This window comes from Lynx rufus, unplaced genomic scaffold (assembly GCF_022079265.1).
Source record: "Lynx rufus isolate CCGP_SWC_20201006 ecotype Redwood Valley unplaced genomic scaffold, mLynRuf1.p SCAF_9, whole genome shotgun sequence".
NCBI lineage: Eukaryota > Metazoa > Chordata > Mammalia > Carnivora > Felidae > Lynx > Lynx rufus.
Window position 1 is genome coordinate 26,950,938 of NW_025814897.1, and position 17,898 is coordinate 26,968,835.

Genomic DNA, 17,898 nt, shown 5'->3' on the forward strand with positions numbered 1-17,898 from the left:
ATATGTGTATTTTTAAATGCATTTTTTTCTTCCTAAAAGAGGTCATACTACATATGCTGCCTTGTTTTTGAATTTTTTTTTTTAATATTTAGATTTAAACATCTATTATGTGCTGTTCTTAGGGAGATATATCAACATATCTGTATGGTTCTTTGCCTATATTTGTATAGACTTAGCCTTAAGGAGTTAACCAGGGTGAAGGAGGAAGGTTAGGGATATGGAGTATGTTTCTTTCTTTCTTTCTTTTTAAAATTATTTAACCACTATGGAAGTTTTCCCATGTTAAATATAAACGTAAACCATATTTCCTGTGACCTGATGGTATTCCATTGTATGTAACTACCATCATTTAATTCCTGATTGATGGGCATCTAGGTTGGTTTCAGTGTTTGATATTAGCAACACAGCAATGAATATCTTTGTTTTACTTGCTTAATTATTCCCTTAGAGTGTGTTGTTGGAATTGCAGTTGTTAAAGAGTATTCTTTTGTTTTGTTTTATTTTTACATTTTAGTTCCTGGTCCAATTTCAGTGGTGTTAATTCTCTTCTGGTTTTCAGAGGTCAGAGAGATTGAGTCAATCATGGGATAGCTAAGGGTTGGTAGCATTTAATTTTACTGTATAGCATGGAGTTAATTATTGAATTACTGACATTTTAAAAGTTTTGATTTTAAACTTCTTTCTGAAATACAGCGTTTGAAGGATACTGAAAAGGTAAAATATGATGCTGACTCAGTACTCATCATCCTGATTTAAGTTCTTCAACAGCTTGCCAGGTCTGCTTCATCCGCACCTTATTTTGTCATAGAGGGAGTAAATGTTTCAAAGCCCCATCCTTTCTTCCCTTTTCCTCCCTCTTGCCCTCCCTCACTCCCTCCCTTGTTCTCAAGGTAGCCACTATCCACTTGTTGGCATGTATTATTCTCACGCATGTTTTTTGTTTTTGGGGGAAAGAACCCAAGTTTCAGTAGCTACTTTTCTTTCTCATTAATTTTTAAATTTTAATTCCAGTGTAGTTATTTGGTTTCAGGTGTACAGTGTAGTGACTCAGCACTTCTGTACCTGACTCAGTGCTCATCATGATGAGTGTGCTGTTAATCCCCATCCCCTGTTTCACCCACCCACCCATCCCCGGCTTCCCTCTGTCTCACGCATGTTTTTATACTTTTGCTGTATACAGATGTTTCTATAAACCATTTGTTTTTGCGTTTTTAAGCTTACATAAATGGTATCATTCTGTACCTGACATCACTTTTACAACTTGCTTTTACTTTACATCATTTTGGGGTGTATCTAATGTGTGATACAAGTAGATTTCATTCATTTTAACTCAATATATAGTATTCCACTGTATGTTTATTTCTGTTAGTATTTTTTCCACTGTTTTTTTATTGAGTTTTAAAATATTTATTTATTTTTAGGCGAGTGCCAGCGGGGGAGGGGCAGAGAGAGAGGGACAGAGGATCCAAAGTGGGCTTTGTGCTGATAGGCCGACAGCAGTGGGCCTGATGTGGGGCTCAGGCCTACGAACCATGAGATCATGACAAAGGTTGATGCTCAACCTACTGAGCCACCCGGGTGCCCCCCACTGTATTTTTTAAAAACCCGGTTTGTTTATTACCTCTGTAGACTAGATATATAGTAATAAAATTGCTGGGTTTAAAAAAAAATACTTATTTTGAGAGAGAGAAAGAGCACGAGCTGAGGATAAGGGGCAGGGGGAAAGAGAAAAGAGAGAGCGAGAGAGAGTCCCAGGCAGACTGCACGCTCTCAGCACAGAGCCGGACATGGGGCTTGAACCCATGAACTGTGAGATCATGCCCTGAGCCAAATCAAGAGTTGGGCCCTTAATTGACTGAGCCACCTAGGTGCCTCTAAAATTGCTGTTTTAAATGTTTTTCTGATGTTGCAATTGTAAACATAAAATTGATGTTTTAACAAATTGCAGATTTCTGTATGATAACTGTGGTTGTATATATAGTTTGCTTTGTATAAAACTAGTTACTCAGCTCAAGACTTACCAACATTACCATCAGTAATTAGAAATAGCACACTTACATACTGCTTAGTGTTTACTGTGTACCAGAATCAGCTCTAAGCTTTTCAGATGTTGTATTCTATTATGTCATTTATCATCACACAGGATAAGGAAATCGAGGCACAGAAAGGTTAATAAGTTAACCTTCTTTATGCCTAAAACCATTCTGCTGATAATGATGGTGCTGAAATAGAACCCTGACATTTAACCCTATACACACTGTTCATTAATACACTCTTTTGTTGCTTTTTGTCATAAACTAAGTATAAAATTGCCTAGTCAATACAGCATAATCACATTAATACAATATGAGTTGGTGGTTGGGTGTCAGGGTTTAAGTAATTTCTACTTGGTTGAATATCAGGATTGTTTCTTCTAGTAGAGGCACATCCTCATTTATCATGAGGATTTTGGATTTTTTAAGCATTGTGTCTAGTTGATTGAAAAAGTGTACATGTTCTACCTCCCTAGAGCCTTTAGGGCCTCAAGGCAACACTATGTCTAACTTACTTTGTGTTCCTGCATGAGGAAATTGGCTTCCAAATTCCCTGTACTAATAGTGGTGTGAAACGTCACTACCCTGTGTAAAGTTCTGAAGTGGGGAGGCTTTTACTGCCCCAGCATAATGTCACAGCACATCTTCCCCCTTAAAGTAGATTAAGGACTCCTTTCGCTTGTCACATGGGTCACGGAAGGATTGACTTGTATAGGGCCCACAGACTGAGGCCCGAGGCTGAGGGGTCCTGGAGGACCAGGCCATGATGATGAGCTGGGGGGGGGGGGTCTACACAGACTTTGCATTAAAGTCAAAGCCCTACGACCTTTCTCAGGCCAGATTACTTTCATATTCTATGCTTCCTTCTTTAAAAAAAGAAAAAAGGAAAGAGAATCTCAGAGGTTAGCCTGCCTGCTCCCTTTCCCTTGCCCCCACTTACTACATCTCTTCCTGAACTAAGCACACACCTCTCTCCCTCTCTTTGTTTTCCTCCACTTAGACCCTGTATGGAGCATATTGGTGATGCATCAGAATCTCCTGGAATGCTTATTCAATGAAAATTACTGAATCCTACCTTAGACCTACTGAATCAGAATCTCTGGGTGATGCTCCCGTGATATATGAATTTTTTTTTTTTTTTAATTTTAGCTCTATTCCCCACGTGGGGCTTGAACTCACGACCTTGAAATCAAGAGTCATCACATGCTCTACTGACTAAGCCAGCCAGGCGCCCCAGAAATACATGAATTTTTAACTTTTTATTATGGAATGTACAAACATGTCCAAAAGAGAAAAATAATACTGTTAACCCTTATGTACCCATTGGCCAGCTATGCAGCAATCATTAGTTCATGAGCCACTTTTACATTGTCTGTGGACAATCCCACCCACCTACTCTTGATTATTTGGAAACATATCACAGATAATATTTTTTTTTCCTGTAAATATTTCAGTGTGTCTTTCTAAAAGATCATCTGTTTTTTAAACAACTATGTATATTTTCCTCACAGCTTTTTACTTTTAAAAAGTTTTAGACCTATTGAAAAAAAATGTAACTGTGAATACTTCTGTACTCTTTACCTGGGTTCTCTGATTTTGTCTTCTCTCACTCTGTGTGTGTGTGTGCATCTTACGTATCTTTTATTGTTGTTATTACACCCTTTGAAAGTAAGTTGGAACATTGTGAAAATTTACTTCTAAATATTCAGCTTGTTTCTCCTAAGAGCAAGGACATTCTCTAACATAACTACGATACAGTAATCACATTTTGGGCAATTTCTCTCTAACTATCCAAATAGTGTCCTTTATAGCTTTCCTTTAAAAAGGATTGAACTATTACATTTGGTCTGCAACAGTTCCCCAATCAACTTTTTTTTAAAAATCTTTCACAACAATGGTATTTTTTTAGTTTAGGCCATTTGTTTAAATATATCCCTGAATTTGAATTTGTCTTACTGTTTTATCATGATTAGATTCAAATAACATATTTTTGGCAGAAAGACTGTGTAGTGATATTTTCTTCTTTTTTTAATGTTTGTTTATTTTTGAGAGAGAGTGAGAGAGAGAACGTGAGCAGGGGAAGGGCAGAGAAGGGGGGGAGACCGAGAATCCCAAGCAGGGTATGTATGCGCTGTCAGTGCAGACCTGATGTGGGGCTCAAACACCAGAACCATGAGACAACGACCTGAGCCAAAGTCAAGAGTTGGACACTCCACCGACTGAGCCACCCAGGTGCCCCAGTGAGATTTTCTTCTTAGGACATCACATATATCAGCTTGTCACTGTTGGTGATGTTAAGCTGGTCACCCGCTTAAAGTAGTGTCTGCCAGAGTGTTGGATTGCAAAGGCACCCATTCCCTTCTATCGATGAGTCTTCCCTGAATCAGTGGTGCTTTGTCTTAGAGCTACATGTTTTTAGGTACACAAAAGGACCAAAGTAAGATTCGTCTGTACTTCAAAGGAACACCTGGTCTTAGTTTCTTGGGGATATTGTTGTTAGAAATAATGTGGGCAGAAATAGGGATGTAGGAGGCTAGGAATATTAATTAATGTGAACTCAAAGGTGGTGGGGAGTATCTGTGTGCATTTGAGATCATGGAATCGGGGGGTGGGGGGAATTCCTATTCCTGTTCCACCCCTCCTGTATTCTGATAGCCCTGCAACTGGACTGTAAGGGATTGGAGTCCAGGAAGAGTGAGGAAAGTCCCAGGCATCATGACCTGAACAGGATGTTGAGCTCTCGTAGCTGCTTTACCTGGAGCTGTAACATCCAGCTGACCTTTGAAGATGAGAGAGGCACATCAACTTACATAAATTAGAGACTGCTCCTGTGCACACCTGACTGTGTAGCTGCCCTGATCTGCAGCGAGGGTCCTTTCTACCTCAAATCATGATCACATTTGCTTATAACAATGCTTTCTCTTTTCCAGTGGGTGAATTCGTAAGTGATGTTCTACTCGTTCCAGAAAAGTGCCAGTTTTTCCACAAAGAGCGGATGGAGGTGTGCGAGAATCACCAGCATTGGCACACTGTAGTTAAAGAGGTAAAAGAATGGATCATGTGTTGTTTTCCTTGTTAAGAGAGAAAGAAACATTTTCTTCCAAACCTCCTCATGATTTCAAATTGCTTTTATTTTCCCTCTTCAAAGTTTGCAATTACTTGTATCTTCTAAGTTAAAAATATTTGGGGGCACCTGGGTGGCTCAGATGGTTAAGCCTTTGACTTTTGGTTTTGGCTCAGATCATGATCTCATGGTTCATGAGTTCAAGCTCCGCTTCAGGCTCTGCGTGGACAGTGTGGAGCCAGCTTGGGATTCTCTCTCCCCCCTCCCTCTGCCCCTCCCCCACTCACACATGCTGTCTCTCTCTCTCTCTCTCTCTCTCTCTCTCTCTCTCTCTCTCTCAAACTTAAAAAAATTTTTTTAGGGGTGCCTGGGTTAGTTGGTTAAGCGTCTGACTGCGGCTCAGGTCATGATCTCGTAGTTCATGAGTTCAAGCCCCTGCTGACAGCTCAGAGCCTGGAGCCTGCTTTGGATTCTGTGTCTCCCTCTGTCTCTGCACCTCCCCCCACTCACACTCTGGGTGGCTCAGTTGGTTAAGCGTCTGACTGCGGCTCAGGTCATGATCTCGTAGTTCATGAGTTCAAGCCCCTGCTCACAGCTCAGAGCCTGGAGCCTGCTTTGGATTCTGTGTCTCCCTCTGTCTCTGCACCTCCCCCCACTCACACTCTGTCTCTATCTCTCAAAAATAAATAAGCATTAAAATTAAAAAAAATTTTTTTTAAATAAAAATATTTGGGAGGATATTTTTATTGAGAAATACAGTGTTGACAATCCAGCTCCTAAAGTTAAGGATGTTGAAAAGATTGTTAAGCAAGGATGCTGTCCGTGGGATTTCCAAGGAGGCCATCCCAAGCCTTAGGGCCTTAGGGTAGAAATAGCCAATTCTAGAAAATCTATGTCTTGACATGTATCCTCATAGGATTGGATGCCATTTCATTTTTCCAGTGAGGAAAAGTACCCTTTCTTATACTTGTCTTCTGTGGTTAAGTTGGATCTCTAGTCAGTTTCTTTGGTCAGATTCTGACACAATGCCCTCACAGTGAGGAATGTAAATTATCACTGACCGCCTTTAGCCAGCATTGATAAGTACTAGAAGAGCTCCCTTTTCCTTAATTTTTTTCTAACTGTGGGCTTTTGTTGTATCTGGCCCAGATGATGATTCTCCATTGCAAGTTAAGCAAAATTTGTAAATCTTCTTAATATAATAGCATCACAACTTGTTGACAGAAAATTTGTGTGTCTGTGAGAGAATGCTTTACATAGTGATTTGATAGGGGTTTCTTTTGTTTTTTTATTATTTTTTATAATATTTTTATTTTTGAGACAGAGACAGAACATAAACAGGGGAGGGTCAGAGACAGAGGCAGACACAGAATCCGAAGCAGGCTCCGGGCTCCGAGCTGTCAGCACAGAGCCTGACGCGGGGCTTGAGCCCACAGACAGCAAGATCATGACCTGAGCTGAAGCTGGACACTCAACCAACTGAGCCACCCAGGCGCCGATAGAGGTTTCTCTTGGATGAAGCTAGTGATGGGGGACTATTTGACCAAATTTATTAATGTTCTGATGTTGGATCTGTGGGTTTCTTTTAGGCCTGTCTGACTGAGGGGATGACCTTATATCGCTATGGCATGCTGCTGCCGTGTGGGGTAGACCAGTTTCATGGCACTGAATATGTGTGCTGCCCTCAGACAAAGACTATTGAATCGACTGTGTCAAAAGAAGAGGAGGAGGATGAGGAGGAAGAAGAGGAAGAGGATGAAGAGGAAGACTATGATATTTACAAAAGGTAAATTCTTCTTCTACACCTGTGCGATTGTTTCGTTGGTGGTGGTGGGCTGCCAGTCCCTCCCTTCTAGATAAAGTGGGCATTCCCTTGTTCGTGTTGGCATTGAGCCAGCTGGCCTTTCATTGTTGCCCTAGCTGATTGAAGGACTGCCGGTGGCTCTCGGCTTCCTATTCTGTGGCCACGGTATTTTCTGCAGGCTAATGCAGCGCCTGCCCACTTACTCCTCCCCTCCTCCTCCCCAGCTGTAGCTGGGCTGAGGGCTGTAGTGGCACAGCTAAACGTGAGTTGAGCTTATTTCCTGTCTCTGTTTTTGTGTTTCAGCATAGGGAAGAGAATCATTGTTGTGCTTTGCACACAGGAATTGGTCTTAACCTTCCTTTTCTGTTGTGACCTTTAGTGAATTTCCTACCGAAGCAGATTTGGAGGACTTCACAGAAGCAGCTGTGGATGAGGATGACGGGGATGAGGAAGAAGGGGAGGAGGTGGTGGAAGACCGTGATTACTACTACGACACCTTTAAAGGCGATGACTACAACGAAGAGAACCCTACCGAACCCAGCAGTGACGGGACGGTTTCAGAAAAGGAGATTACTCACGACGTTAAAGGTAACCTGATGTATTAAAATCCATCTGGTAATTATTTGCTTACAATTTTGGACTGCATTCATCACAGGTAAGTCACAGAGGGAGAGGCGGCACTCCTGGACGCTGGCGTGAAATCTGCTCTCCAGCCCGCTGGTGGTGCCGTCTTAGCGCTCGGTGGCCAGGCTGCTGACACGGTCAGGGGGGGACCCAGGATTGAATCAGAAACTGTTGTTGGCATTATAAGGACTGAACTAGAGAACAGGGACCCAGAGGATCCTGCAACATTCTCTCCCCAAGGGGAGCCCCCTCCTCAGTACTTCTAAAGCCCTGACCTTCTACAATGAAATTAACTTCCTTGGTTCTTTTCTTGAGTGTGTGTTCCCATCCGTATGCTGCCCTGTTGGTCCACCAGAAAGATGCCTGTGACTGGGAGGGTGGCCTTTAATGACCTACTGGTGAGGAATCAGGCCCAGCAGTTTTTTCATCCTGTCATTTCAAAAAAAAAAAAAAAAAGACCATCTAGAGCCATTTACATTCAGCCTCCTGGAGAGTGTCTATCTGATGCCATTTAAGATCTGAAGAATTATTTGGGACTCCCTGTAGGGGAAATACTTAACAGTCTAGATGTTTGTTTGTTTGTTTTTAACATTTATTTATTTTTGAGAGAGAGAGAGAGAGAGACAAAGCATGAGTGGGGGAGGGACAGAGAGAGAGGGAGACACACAATCCAAAGCAGGCTCCAGGCTCTGAGCTGTCAACACAGAGCCCGACGCGGGGCTCGAACTCACGGACCGCGAGATCATGACCTAAGCTGAAGTTGGATGCTTAAACAACTGAGCCACCCAGGCACCCCGACAGTCTAGAAGTTTCTGAGTCATCCTGAAGAAAGTGAAAATGTACATGTGTGCAATCCAGGCACTTATGTAGCATTTCCTATAGTTATCACCAGTAAAACAGCCTCTTCACCCCCGTTGGTCTCCTTTGATCCTTGATACGACAATCAACAAATCAGGCAAATATCTCAGAAGTGGGAGGCTCACAGAGCTGTGAGACACAGAATTCCTCTCCGTCAGTCTAGACTCAAGACAGTGTGAAAAACACTGTTTTCAGTTCCTAAGTGTCTTTACTACAGTCAGGACAGAAAAACGACTACGTCCTCAGGAAGGCCGGGCTTGAGTCGGTGAGATGGTCCACCAGGGCGCTTGGGGTCCGCTCAGTCTTGGCCTCCGCTGACATTCAGCGGGTCGTTGAGCATGTGGCCTGGCCTGTCCTGTCCTCCTCCCACCCGTAGCAGTGTGATCAAAGCTGCTGCCTCTGTCCCGCTGACGCTCTGACCGTTTTCACACAGCTGTCTGCTCCCAGGAGGCGATGACGGGGCCCTGCCGGGCCGTGATGCCTCGTTGGTACTTCGACCTCTCCAAGGGAAAGTGCGTGCGCTTTATATATGGCGGCTGCGGAGGCAACAGGAACAATTTTGAGTCTGAGGATTATTGTATGGCTGTGTGTAAAGCGATGAGTAAGTCCCGGCACGCTGGCTTCGTGCAGCGGCTCTGTCCTGTCCGGCGTTCTGTCTCTCCCGGCCGTCCCTGTGACCGCGTCTGTGTCGTGCTCCCTTGCCGACTCAGGTGTTGGCTGTCAGTCGTTTTCCCCTCATCTCTGTGCTTTCTAGACCTAGGCTCTGCTTTCCTGTTGGCAGTCGTGAGCCCAGTTTTGTACGTCCGTGCTCACCGTGGGTCTGGTGGTGGTGGTGGCGGCGTGTCCCCTCCCTGGCACAGCAGAGAGCCCAGGGGTCTGTTCTTTCTTTTCCTTCCTTGTGTCTGTGGGCCCCTGGAGGGCTTCTGTGTTGCTTGGGACAGCAGCCTTACCCTTGGCTGTGTCTAGTTGAAAGGCACAGGGGTTAGCAGATCAGCCATGAGTTCTGCACATTCTTGTTTCCGTTCTTTCCTCCCATTCTTGTCCTTGAGCTACCCTGTCGCCCACCCCCATGGTGCATGTTGGCTGAGGGGGACACTGCTCTTCACACGAGGGACACCAGGAATACTCCTGGGAGTCCGGAGTCCTGAAATCTCTTGCTGTCTGCGTTCTGTGGGGAGAGTTCTGCAGCTGAGTGGTGGTAACTGTTTTTCCGATAGTTTGGCAATGTTGGATCATGCAGAGCTTTAGGAAGTGAAAGAATTTTAGTTCGTGTGTCCTTTGGTCACGGAGGAAATTCAGTGGTTCAGCTGAGTTGGGTTTACTTAGACATGGGTAGGAGAAGCTTTGCTTTTCTCCGTGGTTACCCCCCTTCCTTTCTAAGGCCCTCTTTCTCTTATCTTGCAGTGCTAGCCCATGGGTTTGGGAGATCCTCAGGCTGGACACTCATTTCTTGGTTTGATTCTGGAACTCGTTAGAATAATGAATTGCTGGTCGTTCTTGGTATTTGCTCTTACGATTTTTGGCTGTCGGTTCTGGTGGATTTTCATTCAAATACCTCCCTGTTCCTTTTTCCTCCCCTGCCCAAAAGATTTTTAAATCTTAATATTATATGGTGTGCTTTAGCACCTCCACTCCAGCTGCTGCTCTGTGGAGAGACTGTTTTTATTAGAAATCATTGAAAATGTGGAAACAGAATGAGTCCTGAGGGAACTTTGATGGCAGAAACTTTTATTCAGGAAAGATGTGGAGACAGAAATTATTGTGGTATTTCCTATTTTATAAAATTACTTAAAATTAGGGGCAACAAGACATTATTTGGGGGTGAAGCCTGAGGAACCAGGGGTCATTAAAGATCTCACTGAATATGGGAGGTAGTTGTTCCCGTAAAGGGTCAGATAGATAGTGCCGTAAGGTGCTGTGGGGTGGCACTTCTCCAGAGCGTTAGTGGTTTTCCAGTCTGCAAAATTGTAGTTTCCTGATGCGTGTAGTTGGGAGGACTTGCCACAGAGAAATTGTGTCATGTACTTGTGGGGTCCCCGGCTTGAGTGTTCTGAGAGCCCAGAAGTATCACTGTGCCACCGGCCAAGTTTGTGCTCCCCTCTGAAGGGGTCTGAGGTGGGCGGATGTGCTGGTTTTGTGAGCCAGTTTTCATAGGGACAGAAGGGTGGGTGCCCTCGCATCTTCAGAGCCAGACCTCTTGGGCTGCAATGCCTTTACCTTTTTCTTCCCGGGGGTGGAGGCAGCTTGGGTTTTGTATAATCTTTACCTAGCCCAGTGATACGAACCAAAGACTGTCTCCAACACACAAGCCTTTAAGCTGCAGATGTGCATTGCTGATGGCAACGTGCTCATTGGCACTGATGGACTTCAGTGCTTTGAAATTCTCTCAGCTGAACTTTTGAGTATCGGGGAATGTGGTTTGTGAAGCTGTATATTCTAATTTAGTTAATCTGAAAATTGGCTGTGGTGATCCTCTTTAGCTTATGTAAGAGCCAAATATTCTTGACAAGATTTTAGTTATAGCTTTTAGGTTTAGAGCTAAGTAAAAATGCCTTGACGGAAGAACTTTGGAGTGGCTGGCTGATTTGTAGTGACAGGTCTACAGTTGTCTTAGTTGTTTTAGTGTCGTATTACAGTTATGCAGTTCTGGAAATTAGGTGAACTTCTTTCTCTCTGAACTGAAATTTGTTGGGTTTGGTATTTGCTGTCCATGAGCTCTAATATTATGATACAGCAAATTGTACAAGTAAGTTTTCTATCCGTCCTCCCTGGCTTGGGAAATTGGGAGTGAACTGGGCTAATAAGAGTTTTTCATAGGGATTTCTTTAGGGGTTGAGCAGGTAAACTTGTCCTCTCAAACCTTTCCTTTGTGGGGTTAAGCTCCCTGTGCAGATAACCACTTGCCTGGGGTCAGTAAGACCTTCCGCTTGAGGAGCAGTGAGGAAAGGGTATTCTAATGGGTTTCCCCTCTAGTGGGTGAAGGCCTGGGAAGGCCAGCAAGCCCAGCGTGTCTTCACACTCTGTGGTGAATCCTTGTCAAATACAGCAACTTAATGTTGTCCCTCATCCTTGATATGAAGGGCTAAGACTTGTTCAGTCATATTGAAAACTAAAAAAATTATAGCTAGAGCAGTTTGGACTTTGCCTACCCAGTCTACATGCAAAGAGCATGCAGCACTAAAGTTTCTTTCAAAATGGAGCTTTTGTGGAAGTTGCCTTTGCAGGCCTGATGTCTGCCCTTGTCTCTGGCCAAAAGCGATCAGTGACAGCAATAAGTAATTCGTTTTTAGGATCTAAGATTTCAGGAACTGAGGGAAGATGTAGAAGTGATTTCCTTTTCTTCCCCTGAAGCCTTAAGTAGATGCCAAGGACACCAAGGGGGCACGGACTGGCCTGGTGGCTGAATGTCACAGAAGGAAAGGGGAGCAGTGCGCTCTAACCAAGTGGAGTCTTGGCAGACAGGAGCACCTTGTACCATGAGCGTGGTGCGAGATAAACTAGTCTGTTCTGCAGGTCCTGGGTTTGATTTCTTTCCTAGGGCACAGTGCACTTTCAATGTTGGGCCTGGCTCCCAAAGGGAACCCCCTCTTGTTTTGTTCCAGTTCCCCCAACTCCTCTGCCAACCAATGATGTTGATGTGTATTTCGAGACCTCTGCAGACGATAACGAACATGCCCGCTTCCAGAAGGCTAAGGAGCAGCTGGAAATACGGCACCGCAACCGAATGGACAGGGTAAACCTTGGCACTCCCCTTCTGTTACAGGTGTTCGGCACTGGGTAGTAGGGTTTTCATAGTGGAAGAGAAGGGTCACCGCCCTCCTAGATTGTCACTCTGTGTTAGGACAGGTGAAGTGTGAGAGTATAAGCAGGTCTCCCTTCTGGGTGTGACTAGCCCCTCCCCTCTGCCCCACCTCCATCTCCATGATAATATAATTAGCCTCTGAGTGCTTATTGGGTTCAGACTGCGGAGTACTTCCTGTAACCATTATGTTCTTGTTATTTTTCTTTGCTATTAACTGGCTTAAAAAATTTTTTTCTTCTATGGAGGGAAAATTGATATCATTGTTGTAAACAGAAAGCTAGTATCATTTGCCATTTAGAACTAGGTTAAATGTAAAAATATATTAGATGAAAGCAAACCTGTATTAGTATATTCTAGCTTAGATACTGTTGTCTGCTGAAGGCTCTGAGTCTCGAGATGCTTTCTTTTTTCTTTCTTTTTTTTTTAAGATTTTATTTTTAAGTAACCTCTACACCCGGTGTGGGGCTTGAATTTACAACCTCGAGATCAAGAGTCACACGCTCCACTGACTGAGCCAGCCAGGCACCCCTCGGGATGCTTTCTTAAAAAAGTTACAAGTGTTAGAGCAACATGAGCACCACAGTGCAGCTTTCTCCTAGTTACTGAGAAAGACTGAAAGAAAATTGAAAAGAATTTCTTAGGTCTGAATACCACCTAAAATCTCATACATTACCATGTGCCAGGCTTGTACTTTTGGAAATGTTTGTTGACTCTATTTTATCCAAACAGTTCTGAGAAGTAGGCATTTAAATGCGCCCCCCCACCCCCTTTTTTATGTGTGTGAGGAGACTAAGGCACAGAGACTTTAAAAAAAAAATCTTTTTAACGTTTATTTTTGAGAGAGAGAGAGACAGAGTGTGAGAGGAGCAGAGAGAGAAAGGGAGACACAGAATCTGAAACAGGGTCCAGGCTGTGAGCTGGCAGCACAGAGCCTGATGTGGGGCTAGAACTTGGGGCCAGCAAGATCATGACCTGGGCCAAAGTTGGAAGCCCAGCTGACTGAGCCACCCAGGTGCCCCAAGGCACAGAGACTTTTAAATAAATAACTTGCCCGGGAGTATAGAATGGGGAGGTCATGGAATTGAGGCTCTGTTTGCTGATGGTTGGAGTGCAGGACCTTCTGAGACAGTAGTTCTGTGAAGGAGCTAAAACTGCCATGAGCTTGTGAGGGATCACATGAGGTGATTTCCTTTTGCACAGTTTCCTACATTAGATTTCAGGGCCTGGCGGTATTGTTAGAAAATGGGGGGATTGTTTTAGAGATGACTCTCTGGTGATACTGGCTTTGACCTTCTTCTAGGTAAAGAAAGAATGGGAAGAGGCTGAGCTTCAGGCCAAGAACCTCCCGAAAGCAGAGAGGCAGACTCTCATTCAGGTAAGATGTGTTTTCCAGGGATATAACCTCTGAAGTCCAGTCAGAGCCACATTCCCAGGAAATTACCGTTTGACACCTTTCGCTTAGTTGAGAGCTTATCTTACAGGAAGTTTTAACTGCCTTCCCCCTCCCCACCCCTACCCCCCAACTAGCTTTCTTTAGAATTGATCACCAATGGTAGAAGGAAAGCAGACCAACCAGTGTACCTAATTCATGCCAGGAAGCAAACCGTAGCTGGCTGTGTTTGTTAATTCTGCTCTCCTGGCAAAAATCCTCAATTCATCTTCATTCTTAGGCTGTGACTTGTTTTTCAGCAGTATTGAATTTTATTTGTTTGTTTGTTTGTTTATTTATTTATTTATTTATTTACAGACTTGAAAAGTCAAAGTCAGACAATAAAACAGTGATGCCAGTTCATCTCGGGCTTTGCAAGAATGTAACATTAGAATCAGCAGCAGCACCCACCCCACCCCCCACCCCCCCCAATAGAACAGTGTGTTGCTAGGAACAGGGATTGCAATTTATAAGACTGGTTTGGGTTTCATAAAGCTGATTGCATTTAAATCAGTTTGTGTTTATGATGAACTGAAATCTTCTCAGGAGGTTAACACTCTGTTGGAACACCTTTTCTTTCTTAGCAATCATCTAGAAAATCTAAGAGTTAATTTCTATGCAGCCAATGCATCCTGTGCAGGGAAATTTAAAATTTAGTTCCACAGCCTTAAACTTTACCTTTCAGCCTGGCCAGGTTTTCCACAGACAACTTGCCCTTCAGGACATCAGTGTGAATGACTCAGCATAACCTACCGCATTACTGGGATATATTTCAAAATATAGTTCCTGTTGGTCTGTGTCTCAGGATTCGGATCTGGGGTGCCTTTGCCACAATGTGGAAAGGGCAGCATTCCTTCTTGCACAGGGCACGTTGAGAAACCCTGCATAGGGGCTTGCCCACTAGTGATTTCAGGAGCAAAAGTGCTAAGAAGTCCACTGCCCCTCAGATTTAACATGCTCTCATTAGATTAGGAAGTAATTTTCCTGACAACAATCAGTATATTTACGTCTATCTTACCCTTGCTTAACTCTTCTGGACCTGTTACCGGCTTACACAGGCTCTAGGCGAGGAGGCATAGTCCTGGGGTATCACTGTCTGCTTAGACTTCCTCCAGGTACCATGAATTTCACGTTGTTCCTGCCTTCTTGGTTTAGCACTTCCAAGCTATGGTTAAAGCCCTAGAGAAGGAAGCAGCCAGCGAGAAGCAGCAGCTGGTGGAAACCCACCTGGCTCGGGTGGAAGCTATGCTGAATGACCGCCGCCGCATGGCTCTGGAGAATTACCTGGCTGCCTTGCAGTCCGACCCACCACGGGTGAGTGGTGTGCAGAGCCCAGAGAACGGTATCCTCGAGGTCACCTCCTCTAAAGCAGCATATGTGTAGAACATGTATGATGACCTGACACGGGTCAGCAAAAAAATTACATTTTTATGATGAGTTCTGGCAAGGGAAGACAGGTAAGAAGAGAAGAGGGGGAAAAAGGTGTCATCTTCTAGTATGTTCTTACGTCACCTTAGCATTACACTTTATGCTTGCATATGCCACCAGTGATACGGAAGTGTCTTACCCTGGAAAAGCATAATCTGAGGATATGGGTTGGTAGTTACTCAATTATTGAATTTTTATAGTAGCTTTTTTAATGTTTATTTTTGAGAGAGAGAGAGAGAAAGACAGATTGTGAGTGGGGGACGGGCAGAGAGAGAGGGAGACACAGAATCCGAAGCAGGCTCCAGGCTCTGAGCTGTCAGCACAGAGCCCGACGTGGGGCTCAAACCCAAACCACGAGATCATGACCTGAGCCAAAGTCGGACGCTTAACCGACTGAACCACCCAGGCGCCCCTTATAGTAGCTTTACTTTCAAAGAATAAAAACTTGCCTTTTGAACACGCTGTTGTAATAAGATTATGAAGAAAAGGGCAAAGGGACTTATATCAAAGCCCCTGGTGTTGGTGGTCTCATGCTTCTTTATCCCTTCGCTCTAACCTACCTTGCTTTTGGGGGATGGAAATACTGGAAAGAATGGTATTGGTATCCTTCTTAGGTGAGCAAGCAGAGTCTTTTCTGGGTGACACAGGGACTGCCTACCTTGCAATGTAAGGTGTCGGACACTGAGCTTAGGAAAGAGGACAGATTGAGAGGGCTAGAGATTCTGGAAAATACTGTTCCTTAAGGAGCCAACATAACTTTGGAACTTAGTTTTTGGTACATTGTGTAGAAAGGTAGTTTCTTCTTACTTGAGAAGCTTAAAAGCTTTAAAAAGCACAGCTTTCCTTCTTGGTGCCCGGCTGGCTTTTACATTCTTAGGTGAGTTTTTTAAGCCTTTCCTGCCTGTTTTCAGTTCTGTAGTGCCTGGATATTCAAACTGCTGTTCTCTCTTGCAGCCTCATCGCGTTCTCCAGGCCTTGCGGCGTTACGTCCGTGCTGAGAACAAAGACCGTCTGCATACCATCCGTCACTACCAGCATGTGTTGGCTGTTGACCCAGAGAAGGCAGCCCAGATGAAATCCCAGGTACACTAGACACAGTTGAAATTGCCGCAGGAGAGTGTCTCTAGCGGGGAGAAGCCGCTTCGACGGTTGGTTGGGCAACACTGATAGCTGTGCTTGGAAAGTGATAAATGGTTTCCGAAGACATTATTAGATTAGAAGAGGTGGTTTTTGCAAAAATACAGTTTCTAAGATCTCTTTTCCATACTTTGTTCTATTAAGTCCTTTCTCCTTAAAGAGTTTCTGAAAGTTTAGTGGGAAAAACTAGACTATCATGTAGTATTTTACAGAAAAACAGCCATTTTTATATAGTGAGACTAGAAGGAAAGGAGAGACCTTGATCAGTGTATTAAATTAACAACTAGGGAATGAGTTGTGTGCCAGCAAGATCATAGTGCCACACCAGATGGCCCAGGAAGTGGAACTCTCTCCCTTGCAGACCTCGGGGGGAAACCCCAGCTGTCCTGTGTGATATTTGCTCTGTGCTCTAAGCCCTTAGTTCCAGTGAAGCTTGGCTGCTGAATTACATGAACTTCTGCATGTTCCCTGTTGTGTTATCTACACTCTGGGAAGTGCTGAATATGTTCAGCCTATTGTAATGTGCGCATTTGGTCTGGGATGTGAGTGTGGTGGTGTTCTTACCCCTCATGTGAGCTCAACAGCTCACCGTGAGGGCACTGATGTCCAGTACCCTGCCCCCCTGTGGTTCTTGTTCTCCTGTGGGCATAGGAACCGTCCTCAGTCAAATGGCTCCTTAATTCATCTGAAATATGACAATGTCCACACACGCCAAGACTGTGGGTGGTGCATTTTCAGTTTCCATTTGCATTTTTTCTCTCAGGCACTTATTGCTCTGGTGCTTTCCCGTCAATTTACTTGATTGAAAGAATGGCAAATATAAAATTAAATTACTTTCATCCCTGCTTTTAAAGGTCAGAGAGACATCAATCTACAATAAAAGCATCTTTCCGTTTAATTTTTTTTCATTTGGCCATGTTATATGGCTTCAAGCCCACATAATTAATCCATTGGCTTAGAGCACCCTCTTTAGGACGAGCATGGTAAGTGCCAGTGTAACCAGACAGGCATACCCGTCCTGACATGCCTCACTGTGGCCTTGGGGTGGACGTTAGCCCACATCACCTTTCATTTCCACCCCAAAACCTTCACAAGTACATGACCAGTTTTGATGGCTTTTTTTTCCTTTTTAAAAAGTATGAACAATCCGGAATTGTTGCATTCAAAAAAGGTAGTGAACCGTGGAACAGGGATGGTAGATAAGTCTTTATCACTCCTTAAAGTCAGGTTTATTTATACCTCAATGTAAAGTTTTAAAGGAATAACTAATCTAGTTAAATATGAATGAACTAGTTCTGTTATTCACCATGATAATCATTTCAAGCAATTACTTCACTAAGCAAAATCCGTGAATGGCCCCCTCTCCGTGCCAGTCTGCTTTTAGCCAGTGATTTCATTCCTTTTTTTACCCCGTCTAATCTGACTGGTGGTAAAAATGGACTCTTTCCCTCTTTCACTCAGCAAAACCTTACCGAGTATCCCGCATTGTACAAATTAGGTTCTTTTGGGGCACCTGGGTGGCTCAGTCGGTTGAGCATCTGTCTCTCAATAGTAAATAAACATTAAAAATTTTTTTTTTTATAAAGAAATTTTAACGTTTATTCATTTTAGAGAGAGAGAGAGAGGGACACAGAATCCGAAGCAGTCTCCAGGCTCTGAGCCGTCAGCACAGCCTGATGCGGGGCTTGAACTCACGAGCTGCGAGATCATGACCTGAGC

The 17,898-nt window shown here is 43.9% G+C and overlaps 1 protein-coding gene across 4 annotated transcripts in view; it reads left to right on the forward strand.

The window, feature by feature from the left end:
• The window catches only part of APLP2 (amyloid beta precursor like protein 2), an 86,685-nt gene that overhangs the window by 58,061 nt on the left and 10,726 nt on the right, over positions 1 to 17,898 (forward strand). For 2 of the 4 annotated variants that reach the window (XM_047070854.1, XM_047070855.1), the window contains exons 4-11: positions 4,964 to 5,076; positions 6,687 to 6,883; positions 7,281 to 7,489; positions 8,817 to 8,984; positions 11,986 to 12,116; positions 13,486 to 13,560; positions 14,770 to 14,928; positions 15,997 to 16,125. In XM_047070854.1, the coding sequence (XP_046926810.1) occupies positions 4,964 to 5,076; positions 6,687 to 6,883; positions 7,281 to 7,489; positions 8,817 to 8,984; positions 11,986 to 12,116; positions 13,486 to 13,560; positions 14,770 to 14,928; positions 15,997 to 16,125 (1,181 nt within the window). The remainder of the gene's footprint in view (positions 1 to 4,963; positions 5,077 to 6,686; positions 6,884 to 7,280; positions 7,490 to 8,816; positions 8,985 to 11,985; positions 12,117 to 13,485; positions 13,561 to 14,769; positions 14,929 to 15,996; positions 16,126 to 17,898) is intronic. The other 2 variants (XM_047070856.1, XM_047070858.1) reach the window with 1 other exon arrangement.